This window comes from Harpia harpyja, chromosome 4 (assembly GCF_026419915.1).
Source record: "Harpia harpyja isolate bHarHar1 chromosome 4, bHarHar1 primary haplotype, whole genome shotgun sequence".
NCBI classification, from domain to species: domain Eukaryota; kingdom Metazoa; phylum Chordata; class Aves; order Accipitriformes; family Accipitridae; genus Harpia; species Harpia harpyja.
In genome coordinates, this window is record NC_068943.1 from 30,117,408 (window position 1) to 30,140,210 (window position 22,803).

The 22,803-nt window shown below is 40.7% G+C and overlaps 1 protein-coding gene across 6 annotated transcripts in view; it reads right to left on the reverse strand.

Annotated features, from left to right (window-relative positions):
• Positions 1-6,713: 6,713 nt before the first annotated feature.
• ENOX1 (ecto-NOX disulfide-thiol exchanger 1) overlaps positions 6,714-22,803 on the reverse strand; it is a 370,436-nt gene continuing 354,346 nt past the window's right edge. For all 6 annotated transcript variants that reach the window (XM_052786075.1, XM_052786076.1, XM_052786074.1 and 3 more), the window contains 3 exons: positions 13,970-14,072; positions 10,884-10,969; positions 6,714-7,670 (listed from right to left, as the gene is read on the reverse strand). In XM_052786075.1, the coding sequence (XP_052642035.1) occupies positions 7,539-7,670; positions 10,884-10,969; positions 13,970-14,072 (321 nt within the window). In that variant the 3' untranslated portion in view covers positions 6,714-7,538. The remainder of the gene's footprint in view (positions 7,671-10,883; positions 10,970-13,969; positions 14,073-22,803) is intronic.

Below are 22,803 nucleotides of genomic sequence, written 5' to 3' on the forward strand. Positions count from 1 at the left end.
AAATGTGCTTTAGAAAACTTCTGCTGTTGAGCCACCATCTGGCCTCCTTCTCTGTCGATACGTTTTATTGTGCAAAACAGGCTTCCAGTACCATCCTGCAAAGCAGTTCTTGCCTTGCAATTCTTTATTAGAAAAATCAGCCTTGGACTGCTGGCATGACGTTTATCCATGGCTGTCATCTTCTGAAGACCGAAATGTAGATTCTGCCCTGATGATACTTTAGCTTTTTTGTCTCCATCTAACCAAGTGACAAGTTCCACCAAGGTGACAGCCAGTCAGAGTGGAGGGGTAGAAATGACATCCTGAAATGAGTTTTGACTGCCTGGCAAATATTTGCTTTCCATGAGTAATTTGTGTCCTCGCTAGCCTTCAAGGACAAGAAAAAATTTTTTGCTAACATCACCATTCTTTATCAACCAGTGAACTGTAGAGATAGAGATGCAGATTTTTCTTGCAGGGGGGCTCCTCTGCCATTGGAATTTAGTATTATTTGAGTAGCTTATTTCTGGGATAGAGCCAACTGCAGAGGGATTTTGGAAGATTCCTCTTTAGAGAGTCTCAGACACAACACCCACCCAAGTTGACTCTATGGGCAGAACCACCTAAGAAAACTCATGAACTCTCATGCATTCAGTAGCACCATACTTTACAATGATTTTTACTAGGAAATCTTATCTCTTTTTTTTCCCTGTTCCCCCTCTTAGTTTATAACAAGCTTCTGGGATGTCCTGGGATTTGTGTGTTTTTTTGATGGAACACCAGGTTCTAACAAAATCCCTCCAGTCTCTATTTTTAATCCTATTTTATGGTCTTCTGTTGCTCCACTCCCATTCCTCTCACAAGCGTACCATGTCTCCCCCCCTGTGAAATGCAAGTCAGCTTTTAACGTCAGCAACCAGATCTGCAGAGTGTACAAGTTTTCCAACCTGCTCCCCAGACACGAACAGCCTAATCAGCTGTATTCAGTAAGGAGCAGTGATGGAAACTAAAATGCACCAGAGGGTTAATTTTTAAATATAACACCTCTCATATGGGAACTGTTTTTGGGGGAAGGTTAAATTAAAAAAAGAGAAAACTTACCTAGTAAAGTGTATGATACTATTATATAGAGCTATTTCAGAGCAACTGCTTGAGAATGAATCTCTTTCTGGTCTTCGAGTCCTGGAGCAGCCCTTTAAATTCATAGCCTATCTTCTTCCAAATTAACTGGTCTTTGCAGACAAGCCCTTGGCTAACTTATTCTAAAACTCTAAAATAGACAAACCAGTATCAACGCCAATGCCCAAGGGCCTAACTCAGCCAGCTTTTCACATTAAAGGCATTATGCCTTGTCTGCATCAGACTTTTAAAATGTATCAGCTAATATGTGCTAATGACACGCACTTAAACCCTAGTCTAGACAAAGCCTGTGCGATTGCCCTCTGAATGCTTGATGCGATCAGCTAACATCCTGACAGCAGATTTGATAACCTCATTTTAATCACATAAGGCTATAAACATCATAGAATTATCCAGACTTTCCCCGTAGCAAAGAACAAACCCTGAAGGCCGTGCATGGGATTTAAGCCCCAAAATACCCTCATGGGGTGAGACCTTTGCCCTTGCTCAAACAAGCCTCTCAGTGGGGATGGAAAAGCCAGGCTTTAGCATACAGAAACACGTCTATGCAGAGGAATCTGTTACACCAGAAGGATGAAGAAAATGACCTAAGAGCGATTTACTTGGACTACTGCTTTGACATTTGTGATTAGCTAATAGTCTGATAGGAATAGGAAGCAAAGAGCTGAATTGGAGCAGAGATGTGACTTCATGTCTGTATACAGCATTGATTAGACTAATTCACCTAACAGCTTTTCTCTGCACATTTTAAAACAGGTGTTGAAAAATTGGAAAGGATATTAAAAAAAAAGGATGCAATGATTTGAGGAAGAGAAGAGAAATGCTTTATAGCAAAACGCTTAAAAGCTCAATCTGTTTAGTTTATGAGAAAGAATACTGAGAAGTAAATAGACTACAATATATAAATATCTTCATGGGGAGAAAATATGCAGCACTAAGGATTATTTAATCTTGCAGAGAAAAGCAAAACTGGCTAGAAGAAACCGGCCAAAATCAAGTTAGGAAGTAAGGACACAACTTTGACAATGATAATCTCTTCTAACAAACTATCAAGCAAAAAAAAACCTTTTCCATCACTTGATAACTTTGATTACGGCTGGATGCTTTTATGGGAGATGTATTTTAATCCACCATATGCTATTGGGATTGCTACAGAATTAACTGTGACATGGCTAAGATATGAGCAGTCCAAGTGGATGGGGTTTTTTTTTTTTAGGCTTCAATATTATGTATATAAAAGTACATAAATTGGCAAGAAGTACTCACCAGCCAGAAGTCTGAGCAAATGGTTATAATATGGCTGTGGTAGGATTGCAGGAGTGCTCTCTGCTAGGTTTAAAGGAACACATATTTTTTTCCTCTTGCTGCCCCCCAAATATCCCTATTGAGAGGGAGTATGACATTGGAGTCAGCCCATTAAGTCTGAACAGGCACCATGTTTATTATCCAGTGTGAGGCAAAACACTTAATCAAAGGTTCTCCTGAGCAAACCCATTTGATTTTGTTTACAAATTAAGATTTCCATGTATTCAATGTAACGGGTTTATGTAGTCAGAAGATCTGTACCTTGTAAGCATAATTTCCTGATTCGGCTGCTTTTTCAGTTGACTGACTTGTTTTTGAAACATTCAGTTTTAACTCAGTAAGTAAATAGTCACCCTTTGCAGTCCAAGCAGTCACACTGACTGTGCTCTTGGAGAGCCTGGAAGAAGGAAGAAATCCAGATCGTGTCCTGCTTTATAGGCACTTAATGCCAATAAACGTAGGAGGATTTTTTTCCTGTGCATCTCAGCAGTTGCTTCCAGAGGACATTGACTGTAGAACAGAACAGGAAGGCATTTGCTGCTGTATCTATTTTGGTTTTGAGGGAAAAGTTAGGGTAAAAGAGCTGCAGATCTTATCAGGGTAACTGGCGTGACAAGTCAAGGGACAACTTGTACCCTTTCACGGGAAAAAGATGATAAAAGCCTCACACTTCAAATGCTGAACTCTGAGATGCATTTGTTGAGTGGACATCAGTCCTGTATCAGACCTAGCTATGACTGGTACTGGAGGCACAAAAAGAATGTATCTCCCAAACCAACCAACTCCTTTCCCCTTTCCTCTTCCCCAAATCAACTCATATCAGCGCAGAACATTTTTGTCATACTAACACTGACTGTCAAAGCCATTCTGATTTTAAATAAAACAATGCTTGCAAGACCAGAATTTTGACTTAAACAAACCACCCAGAATGCTCTTATGACAAATTTTCTAGCTTTAGATTCCACAGCATTTACTGTACATGATGTGTGGCTAAATGTAGCATAGCTTGATACCGGATTTTCTCTAAATCTCAGTATAGCTGTTCCTTAAGTGAATGTGATTCTCTGGCAGTCGTGAACATGCAAGTTTCACCCAAAACATGCACACTTCAATAAACAATTAGACTCCACTATGTGCAATAGCACAAGGAGATATTAGAAATTTCCTTTTTAGTAATGGGGATAATGCAGTCTTCATCAAACATTGCTATCTCTTGTGGGCATAAAATGCAGTTTAAGAGAGGTTACACTCATATCACTTGAATGTGCAGGGTGAAATGCACTTTTGTCCAAGAGGTTTTGCACAGTGTATCTCTTAAGCCTTCAAGTGGGAATCAAATGCAGTGCAGTAAGAGGCTGACCCTCTGAACCGATGAAAGTCAACCCTGCCACCACTCCAAGACAATTCAAAGCCAAGGATGAGCTAAAAAGCTCTCCTGGGAGAACAGTTCAGGCCAACTGAGCTTACAGCTCCCTGCAAAATACCCTCAGTGTGTCTGGGCAGTTAGAAACCAAATCTTCTCCTGCTCCACTAGTCCCTATTTGAGAAGAGGGGACACTGCTATAACTTTCTGCCATAACTTGCAGCATGCCAGGCTATTGCACAGTCTCACCTCTTGAGCTCGTGGTTACCCTGATGATGTGGCACCTCTTTGGCCTTTCCTTCCCTTGTTTTCTTTCCCACTACCGTTGTGAGGATCCTGCTAACCCTAAATGGCTTTGAGTCTTTGCCAAACGTGCATCCTTCTTGAACCTGACTCAGCTGGAGAAACTTGCTTTAGGTCTTGCACTGCCTCATTTCACTAAGTACTACTTGGCCACCTCAACATCTTTTTTTCTGGGGGAGAGCACGCTGACTTCTGCTGCAGCTGACCAAGCCTCTGTTCCAGTCATCAAGATAAAGTGACATAGAGAAAAGCTAGTCTTCTTTTCCACCATACTGACTTCTTCTTTTACCAGAGCTAAGTGGCATCACCTCATCCCATTTTCACAAGTTGCTTTGCTGCAATGCCCAACAGTGTTAAGGAAAGCACTGTCACCACCAGCCATGGCTCTAGGGGTTTACAGCCATCCTCCAGTGATACACTTCATATGGAGTACATCTTTCTGGGCTATGATGGAAACAGATTGACTGACACTACTGCTCAGACAAGCTGGCTTTGCCAGAATTTAATGTTGGCTTGCAGAACATCACTGTCTTCTCCATATATCAGTAACATATCTGCAAGAGATAAAATAGACTATAGACTATTTCACTTGGAAGGGACCTATAATGATGATCTAGTCCAACTGCCTGACCATTTCCAGGCTGACCAAGTTAAAGCACGTTGTTAAGGGCATTGTCCAAATGCCTCTTAAACACTGACAGGCTTGGGGCATCGACCACCTCCCTAGGAAGCCTGTTCCCATGTTTGACCACTCTATCGGTAAAGAAATGGTTCCTAATGTTCAGGCTAGATGTCTTTCAGAGGTGGCTTCCTTGATATTCATCCCATTGTATCACTTCAGGATCCCCAGCTGGATCCCCCAAGGGTCATCATAAGGACATTTCAGCAGCTAAGTGATGGAGTTGAGCATTTTAATCCAGTTTCCCCCAAAGCCACAGAGCACACAATGTTAAAGCCGGTTCTGGGGCCCAACCTGATCTTCATGAGGATGCCCCTGAGTTTCAAGGTCTCAGCTGACACGTTACAATATTGTAGGATGCCTACATGCTATTTATACTTAAAGTTTAGACCTTCTATGGTGGTATCTAAAGGCCAGTGAAGGAGGTTCCCTTTTAGCTGGTAGTACACAAGGACTAAAAAGTCACTCTCCTAGAGCACTTATGGTCTAGACAGACATAAAATACCTAGGAAGGAAAAAGGAAAATACACACAGAGCAAATATGGTGATTAGGTTAGAACGTCCTGTCAGTTTTAAGATGTTTTGTGGCTATCTGGGATTGGAGTTGTTTTGTGGGAGAGAAGATGAGCTAAAGGGAAAAAAAGGAGGACACAAGAGAATAGGGAGGACACAATATAATGAATAAGTATGGCATGAAGAAAGCTGAGGTGAAAGTTTTCTCACATCTCTTTTCCCCAGCCTAAGTGCCATCCATACACATTTATGTTACAGTACTTAAACAAGAGCTGTCAGACCTAACACATTTTTCCCTGAATTATTCATAAATCTGTATGATCACAGGAGAAGAAAGACTTGTTATTTGGATTAAACTAGTTAATTTTCATTAACATAACTGGCCTATAATTACTAGTTTCACCCGAGTAACTTACCTTAATACAGGTTCTGTAGCAACCATAATAGAGATGTATGTTCTTTAAAACAATTTTTGTGTGTACTGGCTGAAAGCACAATTTTCTCCCATAATAGACCTGCTAAGCCTCTTTCTTTTTCCCTTTTGTACACAATTAACATTTCATTTAATATTTCTATATTCCAGGTAGATGCCAGAAGAAAAATAGCTCCTAAAGCAGTAATCACTAACAGCCATGTAGGAGAGTTCCTTCATCACTAATTGCATTTGACACTAATTGCTGTTTATTGAAGAACCTGAGTGAAACATCACTCTGACATGTATCTGGATACTCCCTGCATCTGTTGCAATTTGCCATATATCCTGTTGTTGGTGCCCCACTTTATAGGGCCAGCTCTCTTGTGGCTGGCTCCTCTGCCTGCATAGAGGTGTGACTTGGAGGGGGCTGCTGTTTCTTATCCAGCACCATGCTAAATGCTGTACCGATGCAGTTCTTTAAATTAGGGCTCCGGGAGGAGTGATTCCTTCCATACTGTCCCGCTTTGGCTGCTAGACACGCTTCTTCAGCTTTCGCTGGCTCTTACAGGAGTGCTGGAGTACTGTGTGTTTGCCAGTAAATCCTAAACGGTAATTTACATCAATGTCCCTACTTAAGGGACACCACCAAAAGTAAGTTATTCCCTTCTTTGGCTGGCCAAAGGGCAGAAGGATTAGCTGAGAGTTAGAAGGAGTAACTAATTGGATGCATTGTGACTACCCAACACAACACTGAAAATGAGAAATTTGAAGGTGTTCATTTTTAGCCTGGCTGCTTGTCTGAAAAAACAAATGAACTCTGTTCAGCTAAACAAAGGTCCGGGCTGGTACTTCCTCTACCAATCTTAGCTAATATTGCAAGCTCTTTTTTGATTCCTAATTAATGTAACCAAGTTATCTGCAATTAATAGTTTAGGTAGGGGAAAGATAAGTGCCAGAAGACTCTTGCTGGATTGATAAAAATTCAAAAACATCAGAAGAAAAACTTGTACAAACAATATGGTAGAAGTCATATTTATTGATAAAAATTAATATATCTGCTATAAAATTTGTAACAGTAATGCAACTGAATATTTATTTTGATGCATAAACCTGAATGTTACATACCAAATACAATACAGTAACACTGGTTTCCTCCTTATTTACATGTTTATGAAAATTGATATGCAATCCATGTTAAAAGAACTTGTAATGGAGAATAGTTACATTAGAAAAATAATATTCTTGATAAAGCATTCTTGAGGACTCCAATCACATTTTCAGGCCTCTTTCAATAAGGCAAAAATCCCTGGTACGGCATATAACTTAATTTACAAAATACAATAACTTCAGACACATCTTCAAGTTTTCTTTTGGTATGCTTTTCCTCACTGCAAAATTACTCAATTTTCTTACTAAACAGAAAGAACTTTCAATAACGAAACTTAATGAGTTTTACTACATATTACATATACATCGCTGTAGCTTAGCGACCATAACCGGGCAATCTTTCTCCTTAACTGTTTGCTCAATGAGCTTTTCTTAGATGTAGGACATGTAGTATTTTGAAATCATTATGACTGTGGTATCTTTCTTCAGTTTTCATAGGAAACAGATCTGTCACATTTTGAAATTTTTTTTTTAAGTTTTATTTTATTTTAGGAACTGGTGCACAACTACATTTCCACTCACAAGAGAACGTCACAAATGTAACTAAAATTAGGCTCGGATAACTTTGAAAACATACTACTATGTGCCCAAACCCAGATTTCTTACTTTAATACTTTATAACCCTGCCATGCTCTAGGAATTCTTCTTCTGCATAGCTTCATTACTTGTCACAGTCAGATAGTTTTAATTCCTTCAAAGGCACAAAACTTCCACCTCTTTTCCAGTGTTGCTCCTACACCAGTGAATTCTTGTTTAAACATGCGTGGCAGTCTCATCAAAAGCATTTCTATCTCATTTGCAGAGATCTGAGAAAGAAAAAAGGTAAAATTAAAGTAAGAAAGCCACCCTGTAGATTGGAAAGAGGAAATATGGAGAATAGAAATAAGGGCGGGGGCTGACGGTGGGGGAATACAGGCCAAATGAAAACAACCAACCATTTTTTTTTTTTTAACCTTAGCCTGACATGAATTTCCAGACTCCAAAGCAAGTGCAGATTCCTTGCAGGAATGATTCTGATTTTGTAAGTGGCATCGCACTAAAAGAATGACAACTGCTATGTTGGGGCTGCTGCCACGCAGTGCGGTACGAAGTCCATCTAAGAACTACAGTTGCAGGTATACTTGTGAGTAGGAGGAAGCAAATGGGACCTTATTCTTCCTTCTCATCCCATGAGCTCTTGAATCCTTCTCCCAGCTCCATCAGTTTTTCTCTTGCAAAAAACCTAACTTTTTATTTTTAATCAGCTTACTTTTGTTACTTAGGGCTGACTATCCATGGGGCCATCTTCTCCCAGTTTGGCCCAGTTCAGCAGCTCCAGATAACTAAGCAGTAAAGTTCCTGACTTGGCATTGCTCAGGATGTTTTTATGGTTTTGAAACCTTAATGACTGGTCACCTTCCTAATGGGAAAGATGCTCTCATTGTAGAAAACACTTTCACACAGGCAGCCTTTCTGGTATAATCAGTAAGAAAGTCAAGAAATGAAGCATCATGGAAAATGAACCATTTTATCCTACTGCTAATTCTTCGAAAGTTATGGTCATGAAAGGAACAGTAAAGAAATTTATGGGCGCTGCCTGTTATCCACAGGTATCTCCATGGTTTGATAGGCTTCTCTGGCAATGGTGATATTTCTGCTTATTTGTATTAGTAAGAACCTTCCATGGTGAAAAGTTTTCTTTTTAAAACAGTATATAAACATAAAATATGCTAATTATACCTCATTCCACCCAAGGGAGGTGAGAAAATATCTGTCACCTCTTATTTTCCTGAAGAGGCTAGCGCAGCAGAAAGATTAAATGATTTGTTAAAGGTGGCACCGAAAATCAGTGTTGGAGGCAGTCTAAAGCCCCAGAGTAATCAGGTCCATCTTTTACGTACTCTCATGGCAGTAACGGATAGCTGGTTACCTTTGGGTAATGCATCTGAGCTCTATACTGAGCCCTCAGCCCGCATGGGTGTGCTGACCTTATCATTCCTGCTCAGGTGAGGAATGACAGGCTAACCATGGAAAGTAATTGAAATTCATCTCTGAGATTGCATCTCTGGATTGCGCTATTAAAAAGTAATTTGTTGCTACAAGCAGTTACTTCCAAAATAAACCAGCGAGGTCAAATTTTGCAGCTCTTGTTCATTATGCAGCAGGTAGGTCCAGTGGTAGCCGCAGGGGCTGATATGTTGGCATCTTAGAGAGATGGAGACAATGCTCCTTCCATGAAGGCTGTGTTTGCAAGTTAAGGGTTTGATCCCGACAGCCTCACAGAAGCCAAAATGTTACTCACATGAGTAGAAATTCAAGGACAGAGCCCACAGACGTGCACAAGAAGGGATTGCAGCAGTGAAGAAAGTTGAAGAGCTCAGTGGGCAGAAGCCATGAGCAGCAGGGCCTGAGTGCAAGGAGCCGTTTTTTTTTAAATGATTGCTGTTGTCACTCAAGAGATACAGAGCTGGAGGGGTCAGCCAGGGGAAAAAGCAGTTGAACCTTAGCCAAACGCTGTGTTAAGGAAGGACTTGAAAGATGATCGAGGAGATTGGGCAGACTGGGTGCTGCAAGAACTGGGGACAAGATGAAGGAAGGTGTACATGCAGCAGAGGCAGGGACTAGAGAAGCAGAAGAGGATCGGTGTGAAGCTCTGGATGTATCAGGTCTTGATAAAATCAGATTTAAAAAAAAAATATTAAAATTCACCAGTTTCTCACCTCTGTCTACCATCCTCATCCCTTACTTCCTTTTCCTTGTGGGTAGCAGTGGACTGTAAAGCACCAGCAAATCTGAGCTGCCATGGCCTGAAGGTGGTGCCTAAGAACTTCATCATCCTTCCTCCCTCATCCATGCAACCTGTCTTATTTCCAGTGGGCTTCTAGCTCAGGATCTCCTCTGCTTTTAGCTATACACTTTTTCAAAGAAACGGAGGAAGGATCCTCCAGAGGCATGAAGCAGCCCATCAAAGCAGCTGGAAGGTCATCTTGGTTACGGGTGGCACGGCTGGAGGGAGTGTTCAGGAACAAATTATTACCAGGATTGAAGGAGTTGCGTCTAACGACCACCACACAAGGAGTGCCACTCACATTCTGAGTCCAGGTGCACACCAGAGCTACATCCTGACTCTGTGTTGCAAGAAGATCTGGGCAAGCACCACCAACCCCGTGTCCAGAGGAAGGATTGGCAGATGTGGATCAGAGCTGTGGCTAACCATAGCGTGACCCATGCATCTGCTAAGCATTTCATGCAGTCTAGCATTCTGCAGAGCCGTTGTTTAGCACTGAGAGTAGAATTCATCTGATCAAAGGTGGCTATTTCACAGCTGAGCTTCTCACCCTTGACTTGCTTAATATTCAGTGGAGAGGCATAGGCCCTTTTGGGGCTTGATTTCATTTCATGCTACAGTAGATATTTAAGAGTAAGTCAAAGAATCTTATCCTACAGGTACGTATTGGCTATGGACTGTACGAATGGATGCGTTAAAAAACACTTTGCACACTCTAGCGTGTCGGCCTCACTTTTGTGTTAGCCACACCTTCTCTGAATTTAGCAATAGGGTCAACCAATTCCTTTATGAGGCCCTCTCCGCTTCCATGTGGAGACGAAGGGTATGCTTCATGGTCCATTCACATGTTCATGAAAGTTCATGTTCAGTGTGACCTATGACTAACAACTTTTAGAAGAATAAGGAATCTCTCCTAAAACTCTGCACAGTTTCATGGCCATGGCTACACCTGCGTCTTGTTCTGCTTTCTTTCTCCTCAGCTATATTTCAGGATCATGTATCATAAAACCAGCTGCTAGTTTTTGCCATTTAAAGCTCTGCTCTTCTTTGTCACAAAGAATAGCTAAGCAGCGCGAGGCAAAGACCTCAACACAAGCACGTGCATTGTAATTTGCGAATGAATAAAGACTGCAAACCCCCAAGCCCCATATCCCATTATCTTTCTAATGGAAACGCATGAAGAGTTTAACCTGCAGTAAAGAATAATAAAATATTTCTATAGAGAAAACAGATTTTGATTAAATTTTTTTACCCTAGAGTCCAACTGCTGCATATAAGACCAAAGATATTCTATATTGGCTCCAAAAGGGTGGACGTGAAGAAATGTGGATATGATACCTGTATTAAAAACAAATGCACACAAAGTATTGAAATTACCTCAGACAATATATCATTAAAATAAGCAAAATAATTCTGAATAGTCTGTTCTTGCAGGTTTTTCAGTATGAATTATGGTTCTTATTTTTCTTACACAACCCAATAAACATAACAAAATGGCACATTTTTAATACAGTCATAATAACATGGTAAACACAATAGCTCATCTTCAGGAATGACAGCAGTTAGCAAGTAAGTGACCAAGATAATATACTGATGAATAAAGGAATTTCTAAACAAAGACTTGCTGGAAGCATTTCAACTACCAATTTTATGCTTGATTTACCAATATAAAATTGTGGATATTGTAATGGTAAAATTATTGCTTTTTTCCCCTTCACTGGATGCTCTGTTGTGAAAATGTTTCAGATAATTGTGTCAGAAACCTCACTCCCTCAATTTTTTCTAGTAATTACGCTGATGCTGGTTATGAAAAGTGTTTAATCCGTATTACCCCTAACTGCTGCTGAAGAAAACACAAATCCTTTATGACATATTTACTTATTTACTTTCTCTTAAAAGAGAGCCAGTTCTGTCTATCTTCCTTGTTATTTACAGGATTGTTGTAAAAGGTGTGGGAATAAAAGTGGCTTAGGAAGAGTCAGGATCTAAGTCTAGAGATTTTTTTCTGCAGTGAAAATCAAGTGACAGCATAATAATGATGACCAGAAAATACAAGATTTGGGGCATCAGAATTGCTATATTAAAAGCACTATCCAATTTCTCCTCTTCTAAACAAACAGTGAAAATACAAAATGGCATGTGTGTTACTTACTGTTTGGGGAGAGTTGAACTGTAAGAATCAGAGAAAATATTTTCAACTCTGTTTGGATGGGTTTCTTAGCTGAACCACCCCAGGGGAAGTTCCTTATATTTAAAGCATAAACACCAGGATTAAAAATGCTTACAAATGACAAAAGTGGGTCACTGTATCTTGTGTACTGCAGGCCATACTGCTTTCTTGATGCTGAATGAATTAGGATAATCTTGGATTTCATTTTTCCCCAAATACTGGCCATGGTTGAAAATGGTAAGTAAAATTTAACTCAGTTTAGACTGGCTTTGCAAAGAACACCTTTTTTCCTCCCTCATTTTTTCCAATAGCATTTACAAGCTTCTGATCCTGCAAAGGGAGGGGCGCGTACTTAATTTAATACTACGGCGAGTCCTAGCAGCAGTTGCCACCTTTGTGCTGTGCGTGACCATAAGCACACAGAGAAGAGCTCTTGAAGCAAAAGCCAAGACCATCACACTTGGATGGGTTGACTGGAAATCCAATTTGTATTCAAATCACATTTTACCAGTGGTATTGCGTTTGCTATGTTTGTTCCCAAGGCTTTTCAATTAAGGATGTTCAAAGCTAGCTCTTTCATATAATGTAAATAAAAAGCCATTTGAAAATATTTTGTAGTTATTGACTGGAGTTCCACGATAATTTTTTAGTATTTTTTTTTTATTTTATGCTCTTTTCCTCTAAGACAGTATTGAATTGTGTAAAATATAGACAAACTTAGTGCATGGATGGAAGCAAGGCCCTTTTTTCCCTTGCCACACCTGAACATGCCTCAGAGGAAGAGATAACATGAAATCCATCTTGAGTAATCTTTTGCCTTTGAACTGTAACGATGAGCCAGTTGTGTGGGTATTATGACCAGTAATATCTGGACTGAGATTACACTGTTTATCTGAGTGTGCCACTGGACAGCTGGTGGGTGGGACCCACTTTGGGACACTGCCACCACTTGTTACAGTCAAATAATGAGTGACCTAGAAAAAAAAGTTCGTTATTCTGTTGTTAAAATCTATCCTTGCTACTCTTCTCACAGAGGTTATCTTTGAACAGATCAAATACTGTCCATTGCAATTAAAAATTCCAAATTTTATTGTAACAAGCAAAACCAAATCAATTTATACATTTCTGTACATCCCACTGTTCCACATCTCAGCAGTTACAGGAAGTTTGTGTACTAAGCCCTTCAAACATTTAAATACATTCTTCACTTTTAAATGACCTTTTTGGTCTGAACTGTCTGAATCCGTGCCCCAGCAATAAACCAGCAACTTTCCTGGTGCTTAGCAGATGCAAATGAGTTGCATTTAAACCAATTAAGGTAGTTGTAGAACTATCACCTACCGGGATACCGCTGATTTTGTGAAAAGACCAAACCAAAGAAATGAAACCTGGTCTTTCAGGTCAGCATCCCTGTGAATGGCAACCATGCCACAGGGAGCACTTTGGACCCTGGACATTTAGGCTCCATGAAAACCTGCCCCACTGAAACTAAAATGCAAAACATACCTGGATATAAATGGGGCATGTTCCCTCCAAGGGTAGCATGGGGACAGCCAGCATTTCTGTGTGGCTAAATGCTGGGAACCAGTTAGCTGGCCCACTGTCTATAAGCTTTAGCTTTTAGGCACTCTTTAAGAGTGTATTTTAAAGATTTTATTCTAGGTAAAGTATACAACAGTACTTGTGGTATTCTTTATAAATATTCATATTGCTAATTCCCTCACCTAATGTCAAAAGCATAAATCTGGCTTGCTTAATACATCCAGTATACATATTTTTTGCTTGGTAGTTTGCTAATATTATTTCCACCCCCTTCTCCTTCACCATTTTGTCTAATAATCAGATAACAAGTTACACAATTCTAGCCTGCTAAATCTTGATGTAAATAAAGTCTTCTTACATTCATGTTCCAAGTCTAAATGCAGATCCTGCAATTTTCTTCATACCTGAAATCCTTTCATTAAACTGCAGAATTTGTCAGAAAGGAAAAGTTCACTTGTATTTTAGGATTTCTCTTACTAAAAGCCATTATGAATACAGATGAAAAATAATAAATATCTTTTTTTTTTTACTTCTATTAGCACAAAGATGCATACAAACATATATGCAACACAAAAACTTGTTAAAAGGCATTTTGTTCTCAAAAATCTTCTTTGGGGTTATCTTACCTATTAATAGTGCCTCTTTCTCTGATTTTAGACCCGGGCTTCGTTTCTCTGAATTTTTTTCTCTGTCTTGGTTCACCAATGCTACTGTCAATACATTGATTTCCTATACAGTTAAAAAAAAACCCAACAGGTGGTCATGTAGATTTCATTTACTTCAATTAAAGCTGTCTGCTTCCTTTCAACTCTATAAAAAAAATCATTACTTTAATTCACATCTGAAGACAAGACAATTATAAATAATTGATTTGTTTGCAGAATATTAAGACAGTTTTTGAAGTACCTTTATGCCGAGAGCTGCCAAGAAGAGAAATTTTGCTTGTGGAGTAAGTAGTAACTTTTTTTCTAGTGCTTCTTCATTATAACAGCTTGAAAGATGTGCCATAAAGTGTGGGGATGGTCAGAAAACTCACATTTTTTTAGCTATTAAAGCTGTAAACAAAGACCGCCTCTAGGGAACATGGATGGAAACATTCAGCTACAGCTATAAGAGTAAATTCAACAGTCACTAGCAATGTTTCTAGCTACTAGAGCACAATCATCTACCCTGTTACAGCCTTTGACCAGTGCCTGGCACGGTGTTGGCTCCTGTCCCAAACAATTCCCAGGCATGTTTTGGGGGTCGGCACATTTCAGGGACCATTCCTAACAGGTGGTTTGCATAAAGTTACCTTGTTTTGAGGACTGAGAGCCAGCCTTAAGGACAAACAAGTCAAGGCTCCTGCTTTAAGCTCCTTTTTCTGCAGCTAGGTGGCCCGAACCACCCAAATCTCAGCCAAGCTCTCACGTTAGATGCTCCATCAGAAGTACCCAGGTGGTTGTGTGACACAGATTGCTCTTCTCCTGGGTATATGTGAAGTAAACAAATTATCTCTATTTCAAAGGCATGTAAGTGGCCTCAAAGTGCATTGCACAATATTCAAGCATGTACATAGGCTGTTTCCATGGAGCAACTGATATGCAGGAACTCGTTCCTTGGTGAGGCAGTGACTCACGCTGCTGCATCTGCTCTATGAAATGCTCAGCACTTCCATGAAAAACCTCAGAGGCAGAGAGCATGGGGCTGGAGGTATGGTGGTGTGAGGTAGGACTGTTCAGGAATGGTGCTTTTGTTCTCGGGGGGAGAGTCAAGGTAAGCAGCTGGAGGTTGCACGGGACTGGGCTGCCTTAAATTCAAGCAAATTCGCACTATTCGGTGTAATGATGTGGCCCATCTAGAACATGCATTCAGGGTGGTGCCTTGCTCCAAAACTCTTGGGAAGCATTTTTGGCAATAAAAGAGAGACGCTGGGCTTAGGTCGCTCTAGGGCATTTCTGAAGGTGTGAATATTCCATGCTAAAAAAGGCAAAAACTCCAAAATATGTCAAATGTGCCTCCATACATGACTAAAGGATTCGCAATCTGTGAGACTGGTAAAAAGAGTCAGGCACTTCCTCATTCTCAATTTAAAAAAACCCAAACAACCGACACAAAACCCCCCAGTCGTACTCTGTGCTCTTTATAGGCTGGCTCCAAGGAGCAGCTGCCTGATACGTGGTGCCTGATGGCTCAGATGCATCATGGGTTCAAATGTTCCCTTGCGTTGTGAAGAGGAACACGTTGCCATGTGTCAGCGAAGAAACAGTACGTGCATTTGAGCGACATAGACGCATACGTGTATCCTCAGGGGCTCTGACACAGCTTAGCCCCCAGGGAAGGAGGAGTGAGACGCATTGAGTCACCTGTAGTTTGCTGCAGTTGTAGTGGCCAACTGAGGCATGTCTCCTGGCCACACATCTATGTGTAGTTGTGTACATGTAAGCTAGTCAGCCCTCGCTGCCCTTTTAGTCCATAGAAATAAAGTAATTTTTTAGTCGTGTATTTCAGTTATTTACTTTAGGTTGAAATAAATTGGACCTTCCTATTTTATGTTCCTCATTGGCTGCAAAGGGAAACTTACAGCACAGATTTAGACACCTACAGGTAGGAGGGAGTCTGCAGTTCAAGAGTTGCAGTGATCCCCTCTTAAAATAATGGTGTGCCTGAGTGCTCTGGCAGCTACATCACCTTGATACTAACACTCCTGTAGTGTTGTGATACACAGGGCACATTATAGCAGCAGGAGTATGCCTTAAATTGTCCAGTACTGTTGATTCCCCTCCTGACAGAGCCAAAGGCTAATGCAAATACTCATCTACTGCTGGCCATGACATCCAAGAGCAGTGAAAGAAAACCCAGGCAAGAAACAGAGATAAAAGAAGTGTTCGCATTAATTTCTCCATGAGGGCAGTAATGACAAGGGGGTTACAGACCAGAAGAACAGAGCTGGATGACAGATTTCATGATACTGCAGCAGAAGAGGAGAGCAGCATATGCCACCAGAGCTTGTATAGGTTAAGATGTAATTTTTGACTCCATCAGAGATAGAAAAGCAGTCTAAAAATAACAATTCCTAAGAGAGGAAGGAGAGAGCAGAGAGATGTGTATTTGATACAACAGGCCCCAAACACAACACACTAGCAGTTTCAGATGGGATTAGAAGTTTTGTCAAGCAGTGATGCAGAGAAAGAAACTATATTCCCATTGGGAGCAACGAACAGATGGATTCTCATTTAATGCCTAGGTTTGAGCCTGTGCAGAGCATTTTGTATGATTTATAGGACAGTGTAAATGGATGCTAAAGGAAGTCACATCAAGTCTTCCTTAACTGTGCGTTGGTACAGAGGATAAAAGAATAAAAAATTGGTTATGGGGGAGCCTGAGGAAACTAAGAGTGGCAAAGATAGCTACTCAGCAAACGACTGGCTTTAGAAGAAGTTTGCAGGTTCCTGGAGGTTTGAAAAGGAGAGGTTTCTGCCATCCAAAGCTACCTGCCTTACACAAGATGATAAATTAGACAACGCCGATGTATTCAGCTGCCAAAATAAGCTTGCACAGAGAAAATCCAGGCTGTGCATGGTCACATAAAGGACTCAGTAGCAATGCTGCTAAGAATTAATAGTGATTTAAGAGAAATGAGCATAATTGTGTCTAAAAAATGAGTGTGAAATTCACCCAGAAACCAGGCTAATTATAGTGTATATGAAAACCTCAAGTATCTGACTACACACTGCAGATGATACAAATCTGGTACCTATGAAGCCTCTACAACAAATCCTCATGCAGTAAATTTGCACTTTTTTAGAGGCACTACTCATGCCAACCCACAGAAACAAGACTTTTAAGAGCACAAAGGTGAATGAGGCAACAACTAATTGGGAACAAACAGTTAGGTCACCTCTCTGACATGAGAAAAAGCTACTGATCACCAGATGCCTGAGGAAAATTATTTAATATATACTACATTACAGTATTTCCTTTCTTTCCTGGAGACCATCCTTTATTTGGCAAATTAAATTTTCTGAGGCCCTAAGCAGTCTCCTTCAGCAGGTTTCATTATAAAAGGAATATTTTGCTACCATCTGTCAGTTACTGCATTAAAGGACAAGAACACAGCTGAGCATGTGCAAACCAGTACTTACTAGAAGTGAAATGACCTTGCAAGAGCTAAGTACAGTATGTGGAAGGCTTAATCCAGGTTAAATCACACCTGGAGATCATTAGGGACCTGGCCCTATTCATTATTCACAAATTATGTCAGGTATCAGAGAACATGGAGGCCCGATTTGATGATGACAGCTCCAGAGCTGCTCAGCATGAATGCAACCATTCTGTGTGATGCTCTCACCATTGCCAGCTTGGAGCTTTCCCTGCAAATGACACTTTCATCCATCAGCAGATGATGAAAAGAAATGAATTTCCCTCGTGGGCTTGACAAATCCCGTGATTCTGCAGACACCCCTCGGGACCAGCATTTTGATTTGGGGCTCCCTGCTTTCGAACCAGGGAGGGAAAGACAAAGAGAAAGTCTTTCTGGAAAACCTTCAGGAGAACTTGTTGGATAAAACAGAGGATGGCAAATAACAGTTTTCTCACACGGACTATTCATTTCCACAGGCAGACCTCTGACACCACCACTGTCACGGAGCTGATGGCTGTGGAGAGTCGTACATGGCAGTTTTCACACATGGATGTATACCTTAGCCATGTCCTAAGTTGGAATAAGTGGGGTTTGTGTCATTCTCTCATGTGCCCTGGCTTCTTTTTGGAAGCAAATGCAGAAGCATAGGCAAGTGGATTGCTTCAAAAGGTGCCTGGTCTCACTGTCCACCACGGCCCACCACGGAGCAGCTGGGTCCCACACTGTAGACACAGCAAATAAAAGCGTGACTCCTGAGAGAGCTGCTTTTGCCAGAGAGAGACACAGTAAGAGATGTGGTGGCTTTCTACAGAGGATAGTCACAGGTACTGTAAGAACAAAAGGCTAGCTTTGCACTCCAGGGGACTAGCAGATCAGAAAGCCCCAGGTATTCAGGCTGGATGACTTGGGTCTTTCAGTCCTTCATTGGTTTCTTTTTCCCCGCTATGGGAAAGTATGATATTAAATAAAAAGTTCTCAATCCAGACATCACTAATCCTCTACAGGGCAGTCTTGCACCAGTGCAAAAAAAGCAGACAGAATATAAAATGTCTGCTCTTGCCTGAGGCTTCTTTCTTTAGGAAAAATGGTTCTCTTTAGCCTAAAAAGTTCTGTGATCCTGAAAATATATGGTAGCCAGCATCCCCAAAAATGGGGGGAGCGAGGACCTGCCATTCCCCATAAACGATGACCAAAAGCTGAGCAGGGCTTGAGCAGTAGCTGCCCTACCTGGAAAATACTCCTGCCAGAGTGCAGTTCCACACCACCCGTTGTTCAGGACTCTGCTTGAAAGGCAGAATATGGGTTTTAATGAATGTGACATTGAAGATGCCTGGCATGTGATCAGGATGCAAATGAAAAATATCCAAAGAGATGAAATATTCCCTCTGCTACCTGGGTAATCCAAGTATTTGATAATTACCCTTTAAATCTAGGGGGGATGATGACTTGCATATTGTCTTCAAAGACCTCATTCCCTTTTTTGCAGTATATGGGATTCTGAAGAACTGTGTGGTGAGGAGGTAAAAATAATATTGTACCTTCTGAAAGATCCAGTAAAAACCCAAAATCCTACCAGGCTCTGGAATATTTTGAAAGATAAGTTGGCATTTGTACTATATGTACAGAGCCAATTGTCTGAGGTATTAAAACAGTAGGAGAAGAAGGAAAGACTAGATGTTGGACACAGCAGGTATATGACAGATCAACTGCTGAATGTTGTTAGATGTAAGGGATACACCACACTTTCTCATTGGCCAGGGGATTTATGAGAGAAAATGAGTCGGAGGAGAAAAAACTATATATCTGAAACATAAGCAAAAATCTTGCAGGCCAGAGAGATGTTGTAAGCTTGAAAAGACAAGGTAATTTTATGATTTTGATAGAAGAAAGAACTATGCACATGTGATACCAAATCTGCAGTCCTTAAGCTCTTGAAAGGCATACGAATACCTGCTCTGAGTCCACAGAACTGGGCTTAGACTTCAGATGTCAGCTTGCTCAAACTGCTTATTGACAGCCAGGCAGGTTTGACGATTCTACTGCAAACACAGGTAGAAACTGGCCTGTGACATGAAGACTGCAGGGTTTTCATTTATTTTCGTTTACCTGGGGATCTCTTAAAGTCTGGTATAGTTGTGTTTGCTTTGCTGGTCTTTCTTTAAATGTACTTCAGACCCACATCTGAAAATTTAATCTTGCTGTTTTAACCTGAAAGGAGCCTAATTCAATTTCCAATCAAGTGAATGGAAGCCTTGCAATAGTTTCAATGCACATCAAGTCAGGCATTTTAAATTTATGGGGACATGCAAGGTTGAGGTACAGGACAACTTCTGACAGCTTGACATGGTTGTCAGTTGAGAATGGGCTACTGTCCTTGTCTATGTTCTTATCCATGGTGAATGCAAAATTATTCAATCCAAGTTGAGCTAAACTACAATGAAAGAGCTTATTTAAATTTAACGTAAATCAAATTTCCTTGCAAATGTAGCAATGTATGAGTACACTCACAGTGATCATGACTCAGAGGATCGATCACAGAATCACAAAATCACGCAGGTGACCTTGGGAGGTCTCTAGTCCAACCTCCTGCTCCAAGCAGGATCAGCCGCGGGGTCAGAGCGCATGGATGCGCAACAAGGGCTAATAGTCCAATGGCGAGATATGTGCTCAGCTTCACTGCAGGTTGGTCGCACGGAGCTATGACCACCTTGCCTCTGTGAAGTTGCAGGATTCAGCAACTCCTGACAGCAGCAATGCTTGGTTTGGGCCAAATCGCTCCAATTCTTTCTTTAATGGAGCTTGTTCCCCCTCATGCGCTGCTACGGCACTGCTGTGCTGTGATGTATGGAAATTTGGTTGAGTGTCTGAACTCTGAAAGTAACTCAAAATTCTCCAGGAACATCATGTGTGTTACACAGCTCTTCTTTCAGCATGTCCTCTTACAGTGACTGTTTCTGACTATCTGCTGACTGTTCCTCTAAAAATACTCTAATGACTAGAAAACTGCTCATAATCTTTGAATAATATAAGTCTTTTGTTGCTGCAAATGAATTGATCTTGTGCTAGCAAATTAGCTACTTCCTAGAAATATTATGCTTTACACAGTCCTGGTTCCTCACAGCCTAAGAGTTGATTTCAGTAAGGTGGCTGGCATTAAGTTAGGTGGTCTTGCTGACACACTGTCTATATGTAGAGAGGTTTCTTGGCCTCTTCTATGTGCACTGGGATAACTCAGTTTACAGGAACAAATTACAGTCTTGCATCATGTATAAAAAGAATAAGGCAAGGAATAAGGCATCCAACCATCTGCCCAAAACCAGAGCTCTCACAGCAGCCTGCGCTACTTTTAGCGTTAGCAGCAGGTCAACAATTCAGTAAAAAAACTTGTTTTTCAGTGTTTTTTTCCAGGGTCTCAGAGGATCCGTCTCCTTCTACTATCTACCTGGTGATGCAGAACAACATACTTGCCATATGCTACACCACTGGTGAATGTGACTGGTCTATCATTAGAAATGATACAGACCAGGTGTCACCTTTTCATTCAGAACAAGCCTAAACTTGATAACATATTTTGTGCTATGCAAGAAAACAGTGTTGGTTTTGTCAGCCACAGCACTTTGTAATTACTTTTAAAGTAAACTAATATAGAAATTTACTTTTAAAGCACACTAATATAGAATTTACTATGACTGTAAATTTAAGAGTGCTCTGGTATTAACAAATAAACAGTTGACAACTGGCTTGAAAAATTATCTGGCATTAAAATTACAGGAACAACAATGAAGAAAAATTAGAATAGCAAATATAAGACCTTGCAAACGAAGCACTTCAAATACACTTCTGTGCATCTAAGATTCATTTGTCTGATTTATCGTACATGATAGAAATGTTTTCAGGAGTGAAGATTAATTGTATTATGGTGCTCTTGACATCCTATTTTTCTGATGTATTTGCCAGAGAGATGCTTTTAACTTTTTCATTACAAAGCTTTTACTATTATAACTTTCACCTGCTGAGTTCAGGCAACTAGCAATAATCTGAAAATGCTTTTCTCATTGAAACTATCTCTTTATATTGTTCTCATTGTATTTGAGCACATCTATTTTATGGGAATGTACATACGCAAAATATGGATGACTAATATGAAAGTTACTTCATGCTTATTTTTAAAAGTATGATCAGGTCGCTTCATTTTCTAAAGCTGGATTTATGTGTAGGTTCCTGATGACTTAACACAGATGTTTTATGTGATGTGAAGGTGGTTGTTTTGCAAGGGAAAAGGTAATTGTCATTTTGCACACTTTGCGTTAGGGAATTGCAGCAAACCAATGGTTGGCTGAACAAAAGTATCGCCTGCCCACCAGCTCTGCTGAAGTCATTGTAGGAGGCCATACTTCTTGTTTACTTGAGACTGAGAACTTGTGAAAGCCCTTTCAAATGGTCTTAAGTACAAATATTGCTCTAGCAATCTCCTCCAGAATGATGCACTTCTAAAAAAAGTTAGAGAAAAAAAAAGGCAATTAGTTTCCCTTCTGGGATGTGTAGAATTGTTTTGAAAATGTCTTTGTTGAAATAAAATGAAGTAATTAGGGGGAAAAAAAACCAACCTGAAATGTTTTATGAGAGTGAATGGTTTTTATCAAGGATTTGTATTTGAAAGATATTAATTCTAGGTATCTGAAAACCCAGGGCAACCTCCATATTCACAGGAATCTCAACATCTGAATATATGAAAAGTACTTCAAACATACATTTTGGAGCTCTCATTTCTTTGGATTGGATCTTGATAAGGATGATGTACTTTTCCTGAGAAGGACTTGGGGTGTTGGTTGACAAGAAGCTCAGCATGACCTGGCAATGGATGCTTGCAGCCCAGAAAGCCAACCATATCTTGGGCTGCATCAAAAGCAGTGTGGGCGGCAGGTCGAGGCAGGCGATTCTCCCCCTCTACTCTTGTGAGACCCCACCTGCAGTACTGTGTTCAGCTCTGGGGCCCCCAACATAAGAAGGGCATGGACCTGTTGGAGCGGGTCCAGAGGAGGGACACGAAGATGATCAGAGGGCTGGAGCACCTCTTCTCCTATAAAGAGAGGTTGAAAGAGTTGGGGTTGTTCAGCCTGGAGTAGAGAAGGCTCCAGGGAGACCTTACAGTACCTAACGGGGGACTACAAGAAATCCACAGAGGGACTTTTTACAAGGGCACGTAGTGATAGGACAAGGGCTTTAAACTGGAAGAGGGTAGATTTACATTAGATGTAAGGAAGTTCTTCACTGTGAGGGTGGTGAGACACTGGCACAGGTTGCCCAGAGAGGCTGTGGCTGCCCCATCCCTGGCAG